This window comes from Macrobrachium nipponense, chromosome 19 (assembly GCF_015104395.2).
Source record: "Macrobrachium nipponense isolate FS-2020 chromosome 19, ASM1510439v2, whole genome shotgun sequence".
Taxonomy (NCBI): domain Eukaryota; kingdom Metazoa; phylum Arthropoda; class Malacostraca; order Decapoda; family Palaemonidae; genus Macrobrachium; species Macrobrachium nipponense.
Genome location: NC_061088.1, coordinates 23203080 through 23216571, shown reverse-complemented (window position 1 = coordinate 23216571; position 13492 = coordinate 23203080). Strand labels below are relative to the sequence as shown.

The 13492-nt window shown below is 43.6% G+C and overlaps 2 protein-coding genes across 2 annotated transcripts in view; both read left to right on the top strand.

The window, feature by feature from the left end:
- Window positions 1-13492, top strand: part of LOC135215076 (ubiquinone biosynthesis monooxygenase COQ6, mitochondrial-like) — an 85871-nt gene that overhangs the window by 25254 nt on the left and 47125 nt on the right.
- The window catches only part of LOC135215088 (ubiquinone biosynthesis monooxygenase COQ6, mitochondrial-like), a gene marked incomplete at its 3' end in the record, with an annotated part of 32148 nt that continues 20799 nt past the window's right edge, over window positions 2144-13492 (top strand). Inside the window, exon 1 of the mRNA XM_064249562.1 lies at window positions 2144-2281. Within this exon, the coding sequence (XP_064105632.1) occupies window positions 2159-2281 (123 nt within the window). The remainder of the gene's footprint in view (window positions 2282-13492) is intronic.

Genomic DNA, 13492 nt, shown 5'->3' with positions numbered 1-13492 from the left:
CAAGATCAGGTACTTCACCGAAAGTCAGTCCAAATAAATCCACGGCAACGAGAAATGAATAAAGCTGTCAGGAGGTAACAACCACAGGTGTAGTCGTCACCGGCGACAGAAAAATTCTGGCTGGAAAGGGAGATTGGTTCTTACATCCGCCACCCAGCGGCGGGTAAGGTAGATCACCTGACCTACCTGTCGCGTGTGCCGCGAGTTTTGAATTCTGTCGTGACGTCAGAGACGTATAGCTAAGTATATATCTGACAGGAAAGTTCATGTACAAAACATTGATTTACCGGATTGGAAAGAAGAATGGGCCTCGGTGCCAACAACAAATAAACTTAAAAACATAAAAACTGAAGTCTATGATCCTCACAGGAGGAAAGATCAAAAGAGGTGATCCTAGCAAGGCTACGTATAGGACACACAAGATTCTCACATGGTCACTTGATGTCAAGATCACATGCTGACCCAGTGAAATGTAACAGATGTCAAACACCCATGACAGTACAGCATTTGCTTGTTGAGTGCCCAAATTGGACCCAGCAAAGATCTATTTATCTGCGGAGTTCGGAAATGAAAAATATTCTTGCTGAAAGCAGGGATTTTTCATTAATAAATCATAAATTTTTTAAATAAGACGGGTTTCTCAATTAAGTCTAATTTATTATTATTATTTTTTTCTTCTTCTTCTTCTTCTTCTTCTTCTTCTTCCCTTCTCAGGATTGATCCCTGAGAACCAGCCCAAGAAGAGTCTACTTGAGACTCAGAGGTCTGGAAAAACTAACCCCTATTAATAATAATAATAATGGGTTTGGAAGAACAAATAGTACCATTTTTTTTCTTATTGCTTTTCAAATTATTTAAGCAGCTCTAGTTCAAGTGTAATAAAATTGTTGACACAGTTTGAACTAAATTTTCTTAATTCAATATAAATGGTGCTCAGGAGACTTAAGAAACCATCATCATTACAAAATTTGACCAAAGTAAATGTAATTTACATAATCTTTTTACATGAAGAGAGTGATTGGACTGTTGTGGCATTAACATTGATAATCACGTACGAGGCAGAAGAGTGATGGCTTTTCTTAAACATACTCTTATTTTTTGTTATAAGAAACTCAGCTAAGATTTCTTTCCTTTTAAACATTTAATCCTTCCTAAAATACTTGTATTTGAAGAAGCCAAGATGTTGAAGAACTGGATTTTGATATGTATTTCAGACAACCAGAATTCTTTATTGATTATTTCCAGAAGAGTAGCCCATTCGAGTAGAAATCAAGGCAGGACCAGTGTTACAAATCTGATGGTACATTGACATTTCATAATGTAATTAGAGCAATTTATTGTATCATTTCTTGGCACTTGTTATCCATTATAATGAATGTGGGGTCACCTAGGTTATCTATTAATGGAGACATGAGTTAAGTTATAAGTAGTAATATCTTTTACCTTTTTGTGTTTGAGTATTAAATAATGTCTTCTGTTAGTTTTATAGGTATTTAGTCTCAACAGCTGTAATGTGTAAATAAGTATGACCTATTCTTTTATATATGATTACTGTCGTATAAGTTTCTCAGCCAAACATAATTTTAGTAGCTATTCTAGGCTCAAAAGAAATCTACGAAAGACTGAAGTGCTACTGTAATAAGGGCAGATATTTAGTGAAAAGACTACAATTGCAAAACAAACAGTGGTCAGGCTGAATAACAAATAGACAAATTGCTTACTGAAGTAAGATTAAGTATACATAATTCTAGTATGATCTGTATTGGTACTGTATACATCTGTGAATCATAAGATAATGAAACTAAATCCAAAAGATATTGTCAATTGAGAGTAAAGCTTTAACACATAATACAGGATTAGGAGTTAGAAATTATTAAAGTTCCACATGCAGAGGAGATAATAATGAAAAGGTGAATGAGCTGGGTGCGGGTTGGGAGAATGGTTTTTAGTAGTGTAAGCTGGGCTCCTGTGTTCACCAAGGTTAAAAGGAGATTTGTGGAAGATAAAGTACTGAAAAGCCACAAATGGCTTTGCATCACACAGAGTTAGGGGTGATGATTGTGTCCAGCAATGACTTTTAAGCTGTAAAGGATTGAAATTGTTTGGAAAAATTTTTTTATTGATGTAAGTTACTAAACTATATCTGGGTATATTATTTATGTTGTTTTTTCAGCTTTCACATAACAGAAGTTCTCTTGTATGGTCAACTACAAAGGAACAAGCAAAATCTTTGCTGAGACTCTCAGAAGAGGATTTCACCGATGCCCTGAACAGAGCTATAGTAAGTATTGTGTTCCTATTCAGATCACTAATTGTGTCACCTGTCCAGTTTGCAAAGTTACAAATATCTTTCTGGGCTTAACCTGTGTCGCCCTGTGAAATGGTTCCTTGGATACTATTTCTTAGGAATAAATATTGCTATTCATCCTAGAGAAAAAAGAAACAATATAATGCCAAGATAAATGGCTCGCTCACCTCTAATAGAAGTGTCGGTATAGTAAGGAGCGAGTGGAATCACTACCAGAGGTCCCTTGCCATTTAGCTTCTTCCTTCGACAAAACCCCGAACTACGGAGGAGCCGTGCTACAGCTCCCGGTCTACTACTACCGTGAGCGCCTCCGACGCCTGAGACGTCATTCCTTCGATAGCGTGCTTTACCATCACATGTTAAAATTTTTCTGTGCTGTGTATTCGCTTTTTCTGGATTTATCTTTTATTTCAAGATGTCTTCAGCTTCTGCTTCTAAGTTAAGTACTGTTTGGGGTTACTGATCTCATTTTATGATGATCTTCGTGTTTTTATATATTCGGAGCCTTATCGGCCGGATGGTATGCCCCTCGACCGCATGGCGGTACGGGTTCTCTCTTTCAGTCTTCCATACCGTGAGGGATTTCCTTCTCACAGTACTTTAGATATGGTTACTTACACATAGTCTCTATATATTTTATGCAGTTAGCTTATTAGTTAGGCCTCCCACGGGGCACGCTCCGACCGCACGTTTCGGACCTTAGTCTAGCTACGCCTTACGTTGTTAGGACTTTTTATCAGTCATGGTTTTGAGAGTTATATCATCTTATTATTCTGATGTTCCCTCTTACCTTCTCTAGTTCCTGATTACCAATTAATAATATTGTAGGTACTAGGTTGGGCTAACATACACCATGCTTCGGTATGGCGATTAGCTTACCCTGTTATCACTATTTTTACCGTTAGGTTAGGCTTTCATACCCAATTGTCGATTGGTGATTAGCTACCCCCGTTTTCTTGAACTAGATGTTAGATTAGGCTAACATACCCCTTTCTTCGGATCGGCGATTAGCCTATTCTTCTGATTGATTAGCTTCGTGTTCCCCGTGTTAGTCTAGCTTTAAGATATCGCTTTAATTTTATTATTTGATGATTTATTATAAGTAATCCTATATATATCAGTGATATTGATGTTGTTCTGACGGCTCTTCCCCACCTCGTGTTTATCACCTGGCTGGGAAGACCACTGGTCGATTGCGGTGAGCCACCCGGTTACGGATCCCCCACCCGTCCACCCCCATTTTCCCCCTCCATACATTGCCATCCACCCCGTCATGGGTGATGACTCGTTTCTCACAGCTAGCGTCCGAGTCTGCAAGAGAGGGGGTGACTCACGGGGCTGGTGGGGAGCTCCCCCCTACTGGTGTTCTCTCTCGTCATGTGTCTCTCGGGGGCTCGGGACCACCTCCTCCCCCTACTTCTCCGTCCTTAACTGGCTGCTCAGGGGGAGGGCTCCCCTACCCCACAGTACTTCCCTACCCTTTTCCCCCCCAGTTCAGTCCGGCAGGTGTCTATCCGCCGCTACGAACATAGAGAGGGGGGAGGAACCACTGGTGCCTATCCACTTAGGATAGTTTACACGAGCACTTACTGATATGATGGGTTTTTATTTTTATTCTAATTTATTGTTTAAAACCTTTTGCGTTACTCCGGGAGGTTTTTTTATTTCCGCCTCTTGCATTATCCCTTGCTTCGTTAGAAGTTTGACATTGCTCACTCAATATTAATTAACTCGGGCCATATGGAGAACTCCGGCTCTACGGAGTCTATTTTTAACCATATAACAAGTGAGCTTAGGCAGAGGCAGAGACTTTCTTCCCCCCTCGTAACTTTTCTACGTATATTCATACGGAGCGAGCATTAGAGCTTACTCTGGCATCCTTTGCATGCCACTTATACGTAGAACTCTATCCATCGTCCTACTCTGGCACCACGGATATTTTATTTGATTTTATACCACCGGAGGTTGTCATTGGTACTCATGTATCCTTTGACTTACAGATGTTGTGCTGCCAGGAGATTGGGTGCAGTGCCGTCCTCCAAGACCCATGCGGCCATATAGTATGCCGCTCTCATGCAGGATGTGCAGTGAAAGTGGAGGATTTTATAGTTTGGCACCACGAAGCCTGCCAAACCTGCTACTTGCTAGTAGGCAATGCCTCACTAGTAGTAAGTTTTCTTAGCACTTCCTTCATTCATTATCACCTGGAATACTTGTTATTTATTATATACCTTTCACATATGGGACACATATTCACATAGTCTCAACACAACAGACATTCCTCCCCTATCCTCTCCCTAACTCTAAACCTTTCTTACAGGGTTCTGATGAGGAGAAGAAGAAGGCTTTGTCTACTCTCAAAGCATGGGTAGGGGGTTTTGGCCGGAATTCGAATTGAAGGGCCGCCCCTACATTCTTACCAGGACATGGCGGACCTAGTATTCCCAGGAGCCAAGAAAGGATCAGTGGTGGACCCGATAGCGGCCGCCCCTTTGCTGGCCGACCTCCAGGTCATGATCTCCCTTCAGGATGGGGATTTCCCAGAGGGACATAGCAGAAAGACGTTGCGGCAATGAACCTCGACGTCGAACCCATGGCTATTGACTCCATGGGTTACAGGTAAGGGTGTAGTAGGGGCAGCTTCTGTGGGTTCTCAGGGCCCTTTCCTGAGTTCCCTTTCTCCATCACCTTCCACTGATCCTTCTACTTCCACTTCTTTCCGGGGCTTCACTGAAGACCAGCAGTCTGTCCGACCTAAGGTTGCTTCAGTGATCCCCAAGGCTAAGTCGACCGAGGAGAAACTAAAAAGTCTCTCCCCAAGAAATCGGTCATCTTGGCGGAGACACCTGTAACTCCGGCTTACCACCCCGGAACAGTTAGGTCAAGGGTGGCCTCTTCGTCTGCGTCGAGGTCCCCCAAACAAACGTAAATCACGTAAGGATCGGGCTCAAGTCCCGCCTTTTGATCCCGAATCCTTTTCGGCAAACATTCTGGAGCAGGTGGGAGTGATCGTAGGGCCTTGGTTGACAACAAGGTCGGTCGGTGCTCTCCCAGCTCCTCCAGTTCTGTTACGTCTTCCGGCAGTCGATCCAATCGCTGGCGGAATGGCTGGCCGCTCAGGAGAATGCCATCGCGGGATTCAAACCTCGATCGCGGCATGTTCCCCCCTAACTGTGCCACCTTCTCCTCTTCCAATGCCAGATTCCAGCCAACTGCCGGAATTCAAGGCGGCCAACCCTTGGAGGGGACTGCTTCATATGCCCCGTTTGTCAACGGAATGTTGACCATCGAAGGCATAGGAACTCGAAGGCGTGAGGAACTTCGAGTTCCACCCCACCGGGACCTTCAAACCACCATTCATTGGCTACGTCCGGCTAACGGAAGCAGCAATGATGAGAGAAGACAAAGTTCCCAAGGACAGTGATCCATCCGAGGGAACAGGCACAGCAGACTCTAATGAGAAGTCTGGAGGAAATGGGGGTGTGAAAATACCCGCATCACATCCTTTAGAAGTCCCTTCACCATTTTTACTCCGGTGGAAGGGACTCCGCTACCACTGACCCTTAAGGTAGTGGAAGCAACCTTTTCAGGCCGGCCCTGAAAGATGAGCCCCTGCCTCAACTACGAGAGACGGAACCCACCTCTCTCTTAGTCCCAGGCTCCGAGACGTACTTCGAGGGGGCAGTTCCTACTTTTTCAGTAGGAAAACTAAAGGCGGACTGTGCCACCTCTCTTTAGTGAGAGACTTCTAGGTTGTCGGACTCCCTCATCCAGACGGAGTACGACGCCTGGACCAGGCTCGCGAGATCCCTTTCCTCCATGACTATGGCGGAGGTGACGGCTCTTTGTATACCAACAAGAGCCGTTGTTTTAAAGTTTTTGGCTAAAGGTCTGCTGCACACCATGCAGTGTGACCTTTACAACTTCCTCATAGCCAGGAGGAATTGTAGGAAGCACGTTCTGGCGGAAGCTACTATCCGCCATGAACCGAACAAACTGATTGCTTCCTCAATTTGGGGAATGGACCTCTTCCCAGCACCAGTGGTAGCAGAAGTCCTTCATGAAGCCTCAAAGGTTAACCAGTGCCTCAAAGTCAGGTGGGGACTGGTAGCAAAGCAGAGGCAGGAATCTTCTGGTCCTACCAAAGGATCAAGAAGAAACCAAGGAAGTTCTCTCCCTTCCAGCCTTCTCAGCAGACGTTGGTTCAGGCAGTCCCAGCATCACAAGGGCAACCATCGTCGAAGGGGTCAGCAAACAATACCTTGTCCTGACCCCTCAGTCCCCAGCAAACCTCAACCCTCTACTTCCTTTGCTGTCTGCCAGCCTACAACTCCAACTATGAAAGCCAGAACTTCAGGCTTTCAATAGGTTTGGCGAGAGGTAGCAGAGCAAGAGGTGGCCTCTCGATTCAGAGTCCGGCAGGGCTGCAAACAGAGGAAGAGGTTTTCCGAGGAGCAAGAGGTGACCGCCCCTCGCAAACCAGCAGTGAGAGTCCCAAGGTAGAGGGAGGCTGTACCTCTTCCGCCAGCGGTGGGGTTCAGCCCTTGGGCTCAAAGTATAGTGGACAAAAGGCCTAGGTTGGAGTTGGCTAGAGGGCCACCCCCTCCTCCGACAAACAGATTCTATCAAGCACCAACACGGAATTGGTAGAGTATACCAAAGACCTTCTCAAAGGAGTAGTCTCAAGAGTCAACAATTAAAATTTCAAGGACGCTTGTTCAGCGTTGCCAAAGAAGACTCGGAAAACCGAAGAATCATCTTAGACTTGTCCCATCTGAACTTATACATTCATTGCGACAAGTTCAGGATGCTGACCGTTTCACAGGTACGGACCTTACTTTCCCGTGGGGCCGTTCACAACCTCTATAGACTCTTACAGATGCCTACTATCATGTTCCCATAGCCAGACACTTCCGTCCGTTCCTAGGCTTCAAACTAGGCAACAGATCCTACTCCTTCAAAGTAATGCCATTCGGGCTCAACATAGCCCCCAGGATCTTCACCAAATTGGCGGAAGCAGTAGTGCAAGAGCTAAGGAAACAGGGGAATAATGTTAGTGGCTTATCTGGACGATTGGCTTATTTGGGCAAAGAACCCCAAAGAATGCAAGGAAGCAACGGTCAAAGTGATCAAATTCCTGGAACATTTAGGTTTCCAAATAAACAAAACCAAGTCCAGACTAACACCGGAATCTCGATTCCATGGTTAGGCCTTCAGTGGGACTTGCAATCGCACACACTATCAATTCCGTCGTTGAAAAGGAAAGAAATTGCAAGAGCTACAAAAACAATTCTCAAACAACACAAACATCCCGGAGGTGCCAGGAGAGGATCCTGGGCTCACTCCATTTTGCATCAGTCACAGACGTTCTGCTCAGAGCCAAACTCAAAGATATAAAACAGAGTATGGCGCTCAAGAGCGAATTGCAGATCACGGGACAAACTAGCCTCTATCCCAGCGATCTTACGGAACGTCTCCGCCCATGGACGGAGACAAAGAATCTTTCAAGCAATTCCTCTACAGTTCCCTCCTCCATCATTAGTGACCACACAGACGCCTCACTAACAGGGTGGGGAGGATACTCCCAGTACGAAAAAGCTCAAGGAACTTGGTCGTTAACATTCCGCCAGCTACATATCAATGTACTGGAGGCCATGGCAGTATTCCTCACACTGAAACGACTCCGTCCGCCCAAGAACTCACATTTTCAAACTAGTTCTGGACAGTGCAGTAGTAGTACACTGCATCAACAGGGGCGGATCCAAGTCAAGCCACTTGAACCATGTCATGATAGCCATCTTCTCTCTGGCAAACAAAAACAAATGGCACCTGTCAGCCACTCACCCTGGCAGGAGTCAAGAACGTAGTAGCAGATGCTCTATCTCGCTCCACTCCGTTGGAATCGGAGTGACACTGGACAGGAGTTCATTCAATTGGAATCAGTCTACAAGTCCCCGGACTCCAAGTAGACCTCTTCGCCACGGAGTCAAACCACAAACTCCCTTGTTACGTGGCACCCAACCTCGATCCTCTAGCATACGCTACGGATGTGATCCTCGATTGGAACAAATGGAAGAATATTTACCTCTTCCCTCCGGTGAACCTTCTCATGAAAGTTTTAGACAAACTCAGGACATTCAAAGGCCAAGTAGCTCTAGTAGCTCCCACTGGCCCAAGAGCAATTGGTTCCTCTACTCCTAGAGTTTGAGGACTCCGAACACTACGGATTCCCAACCCCAAACTAACCCAGTTAGTGCAAACTCAGACTGTGTCCGCTTGCTCAAGAATTCAGAAAACCCTAATTTGTTCATGAAACTTACCTGTCAGATATATATATATAGCTGTATTCTCTGAAGTCCGACAGAATTTCTAAAAAACTTACGACACACGTAGTGGAGTAGGGTGGTTAGTACCCATTCCCGCCGCTGGGAGGCGGGTATCAGGAACCATTCCCATTTTCTATCAGATTTCTTCTGTCGCCGGTGTCGTAAACAACTATTTACACACCTCCACCTCAGGATTTTGGAAAACTTTTCATTGGCTTGAGTATCCTCTTGACTTTTTGGTTTTTTGTTTTTGGATCGATAGCTTGGCATACATGACTTTGGATTGTTTTTGAATTTGCTTGGTTTTTTTCCTTTAAATATGTCTGGATCTAGTTCGGCTTAGCGCCAGGGTGTGTTTGAAAGTTGAATGCAGGTGAGGCTACCAAAAGCCTTGGTTGATCCTCACACATTGTGTAAAGGTTGTAGGGGGCAAGTTTTGTAAGATGATTTTCGCTGTAATGAGTGCGAAAGTTTGGATGATGTACATGAAAGACGTATGAATCCTACATAATAAATTAGAGCGTGACAGGATGTTCTTGAAAATTTCTGAGTGCACCTACTATGTAATGGATATGCCTCCTATAAATTTTCATTACTCTAGGGTCAAAACTACCCGATATTCTGTTAAAATAAAATAAAATATATATATTTTTAACAAAATAATAATGATAACTAACACAGTTGTAGCCTTCAAAATTACAACACAATATCTATTCAACAGTACAAATAAACTCTATTTGTCAAAATTTTCATAAACCACTTATTTTTTACGAAGGGTTGCCGATTAACGTTTTTCCACAATAAAACAATAAACAAAAAAATATTACAAAATCCTAGGTAGACGTTATACAATCTGCCAAATGACATCTGTAGAGAAAACTTTCACAATCAGAATGAAATTTGCCCCATCAAATTATCTTTGCATATTAACGAAGATATTTTACATTTTAGCCGAAAAAAATTAAAACCGAGAAAATCGCGTTCAAAGTTTCTGAAACATTCAAAGCGTCACTACCACTCCATTTGAGGTGATATAGTCATACAATTTGGTCTACTGTATAAGTAGATATGTATTATGCATAGGTAAAGTTTTAAAAATAATTATAAATAATTAAACCTCTTAGAGGGTTTTAAAAACTGCCTACCTTACTGTACGATTGAGATGTGTTGATGCGGAGGCATGCAGTATGGCTCCATGGTCCCCTCCCCTCTTCTCTTATCTGAGTAGATGGGATATTATTTCTAAACATATATGTATAATAATAGATATAATTAATACATATATATAGTTTGTATTTCTGGTGCCACAGATTCATTGTGGCCAGGTTATACTTACTAAGAGTTGTAGCTTAGTATCCACCCGGAAGATAATCTTTTCCTGTTGCTCCTCTTTTCCTCCTTTTGTTGGATGGTTCAGAAACAGTGTGATATTCTTTTCTCTTTTCAAAAATATTCTTCGCACCAATGTTTTACCTTTCAGTTGTTTGTCCCTAAGCCCAATTCAGTTAGCACAAGTTCATCACCATAGCCAAAATTGTGCTGAATCGCATAACCCTTGCAGCAACTGAACTTTAGTCAAAGCCACAAAATTTTGTTTTATTGCACTTGGGACCACAATTTACTATGTAACTTTCATTAGCATTTTGAGTCTTTCCTTTCAAACATCTCTCAATAAGGAAGGACAGCTTGTCAGGTCTTCATATATTTTCAAAATTGCCTCATTCATTTCATCTGTCACTCTGAAACTTTCATTTCCATTATGGGACTGTGGTTCAAGTCCCTGCATGAGACCCTATTATAAAAACACCAGGAGTCACTCCCATTTGGACATAAATGATGTTGGGGTTTTTCATCATTGCTTATGCAATGATAGTAAGAGGAAAGTATATCCTTTCTCATGTCTACAGCTGTTTTATTGACATTCCTCCTCACACCATAACCATAATAACGAACGAGAGCATCTATAACTTTATCAGTAAGTCTATCAACTCCTCCTAACAAGCTTACAAATCTCTTTCCTTTTTTTTCCCTAAACATTTTCTTTAGCGCTCTCAGTCTTGTTCCTAGTCTCTTGGAAACATGATTTATGCATTCAAGTTTTATAACTTTGCAGTCTGATCCATAAGGTCCCTCTCCATCATTCAGTTTCATCAACGAGCTATAAGTAGAATGAACCTCCCCCATCACTAACCATTTACTTCTATACCTCATTTTATTCAATGATACTGATCTCAGACCACATTGTAATGGCAGCCTGAGCCTCCATACCACCAGAGGAACCAGAGTAATTTTTTTTACATTATTTGCATCTTTATGTTGTTTTACTCTCTTTTCATATTCTTCTTTTGATATTTTCTCACTTCTTAGTCTTAGCAAGTATAGACAGCTATGACAATATGAGCAAAGCACTTCAAAATCAAGAATTATTCCAGTATCAGCCTCTATTACAAATGCCACACCTATCTTCGACTTGTGACCTCGTGTCAACCATGTTGCATCATAAGTCACATCCACTTCGATCACTCCATTTTCATCAGGCATCTGTCCCTCCTCTTTATAATATTCAAATACACCATTTATAGCAAGTTCTTTCAATTTATTGTACTTATCCAGCACAGCATCACAAAGGGCATTTTGATATTTATCAAACATCCAAGACGATAATGGTGGTGAACCTAGAATGCCACTTTGTCTCTTTAGGCCTACACAACCAATATCATTCATCAGGGAAGATAAAACCATTCTTTGATTGGTATCAGTAAAAACCTTTTTCGTATTGGGAACTGTTACTCTTTCAGGCTTACATTCATACATTATCTTATCACATTTGATACACTGGACAACCAAATCTACTTCATAATGATTTCTTTTCACATCAACTTTGCACTTCGATTTGCATTTTTTGTTGTCACACACAATCACTTCAGCAAGCGTTAGCTTGTCTTCACCAATCATCACAATATTTTCGCTAACAGGAAGTTCCTTGTCTTCAAGGAAACATACTTTTTTCCCTTCACTGTTCCCGGTATTTCCACGGTTCCATTGTTACCGTTGTCCACAGATTCACCTTCACTAGCAAACACGTGGGAGCCACTGATCTTATTGTGGTTTTTGGTTTCCTTTTTCACGTTTTATTTGCAATGCTGCAAGCATACGAGCTCTCAAGGCTTGCTTGTGCTTTGTAGGACGCATTGTATAGTCACTTCTTGTCACAGCACAAATAAAACACGACGAATTGGCGGTAAAAGATGGAAAACCGACGTGAAAAACAAAAAACCGCATGTAAACACGACTGTTTTGTTTTGTTTTGGTCCCGCAGCGTGCGTTAGATTTCTGCCAGGAGATAACTAAGCGCCCAACATATCGTACAGCTTACAACGATTAGATTAAAAAAAAAAAAAAATCGAGATATCTCAATTTTTGAGTGAACTGTAAACAAAACAAAATGAGTACTGAGTCAAGTGGGCGTTTAAAAGGACAGCGTGGGTATTTAAATGCCTCCATTGTACATTTAAATTGCGTCATACGACTGGCCGCGCTACGCCATTGGAATCTCCACACCTGAAGGTGCCATGTAGCGTGTTTTCGTAATTTTTTGATATTTTTCGGATTTTCAACTCAAATTCGGGCCTTAATGTAACCCCTTCTAACCCTCCTTTAGATTTTGTGTCTCCTAACCCCGTAGTGTTGCCTTCGGGCCCTCAAGTGGTATCTGCGGAGGGTAATGCTCTTTCTCTTATTCTGGATTCATTCTTGCCCTTGAAAACAGGCAAACTAAGTGCAGTGATAGTGCCCCTAGTGAAGTGGAGGGGGCGTCAGATCGGCCCTATAGCGCCTCTAGGCTGGGACCTCTGCCGGACTCCAGGACTCAGGGAGAGGGCATGTCGAAGGCCGAAGGAGGGTTACGGGGATCCCCCACCGATCTGACGTCCCTTCAGCAGTTCCTGTGGATGCTTCCCAGGCTGCTAAGGAGCGTGCTCGAGCACGTATCCTGAGAGATTGTTTCTCGTCTTCCGACGCGTCCTCCCCGCGCAAGGGGTGGGAATCTCGTCCGGATTCGCGGCCTTTGAAGAGGACTCTTCAAGATCAAGACGCTTCACGTCATGCTATGTCTGATTGGCATTCTTCTCCGGAAAGCGTAGCCTTTCCGCCCCAGAAGTCTAGGACGTCATCGGATGATGACGCCATCGTAGCGCCCCAGTCGCTCTAGAGCCAAGGCTGTTCCTGGGAGAAGGAAGAAGGCGTCCCCTCGCCCCTCACCTTCTCACAGGCACAGCTCGTCTCCTCGTAAGGAGACTTCTTGCTATGCAACGGCAACTGGACGCTTTACTTAAGCAGAATGATTCGGTTCCTCGTCGCAAGAAAGACGACAGACTTCCGATCAAGAGAACAAGACAGTCTTCTCCACCTGCTCCTCTTTCGTCCTCATCTCCTGGTATTTCGCCCTCTAGGCTTCGTTCTGCTCCCCAGTGTTCGTCTAGAGGTGGCGGTAAACGTCAGGAGAGAGAGAGGTTTCTTCATTCTGCCCTCTCTTCTCGACGTGAGGACGCTCGGCGTTCCGACATCGACGTTTCTGATGACAATGTTTTAGTTCCAGACGGACAAACTTTAGTACGTTCTGCTCCGCTTCGTCATTCTTGTGTTGACGCTCAACGGGACGCTCGTCAAGTGTCAGTCCCTGTTTCTTCGCGGGACGTTCGCAGGGACGCTAGGAGAGACGCTCCGCTCGACGCTTCTTTGGACGCTTCCTTGGACGCTGATTTGGACGCTTCGTTGGACGCTCGGAGGGACGCTAGATTGGACGCTCCGATGGACGCTAGTAGACATTGTCGTAAGAGCTCTTTGGACGAGAATATGG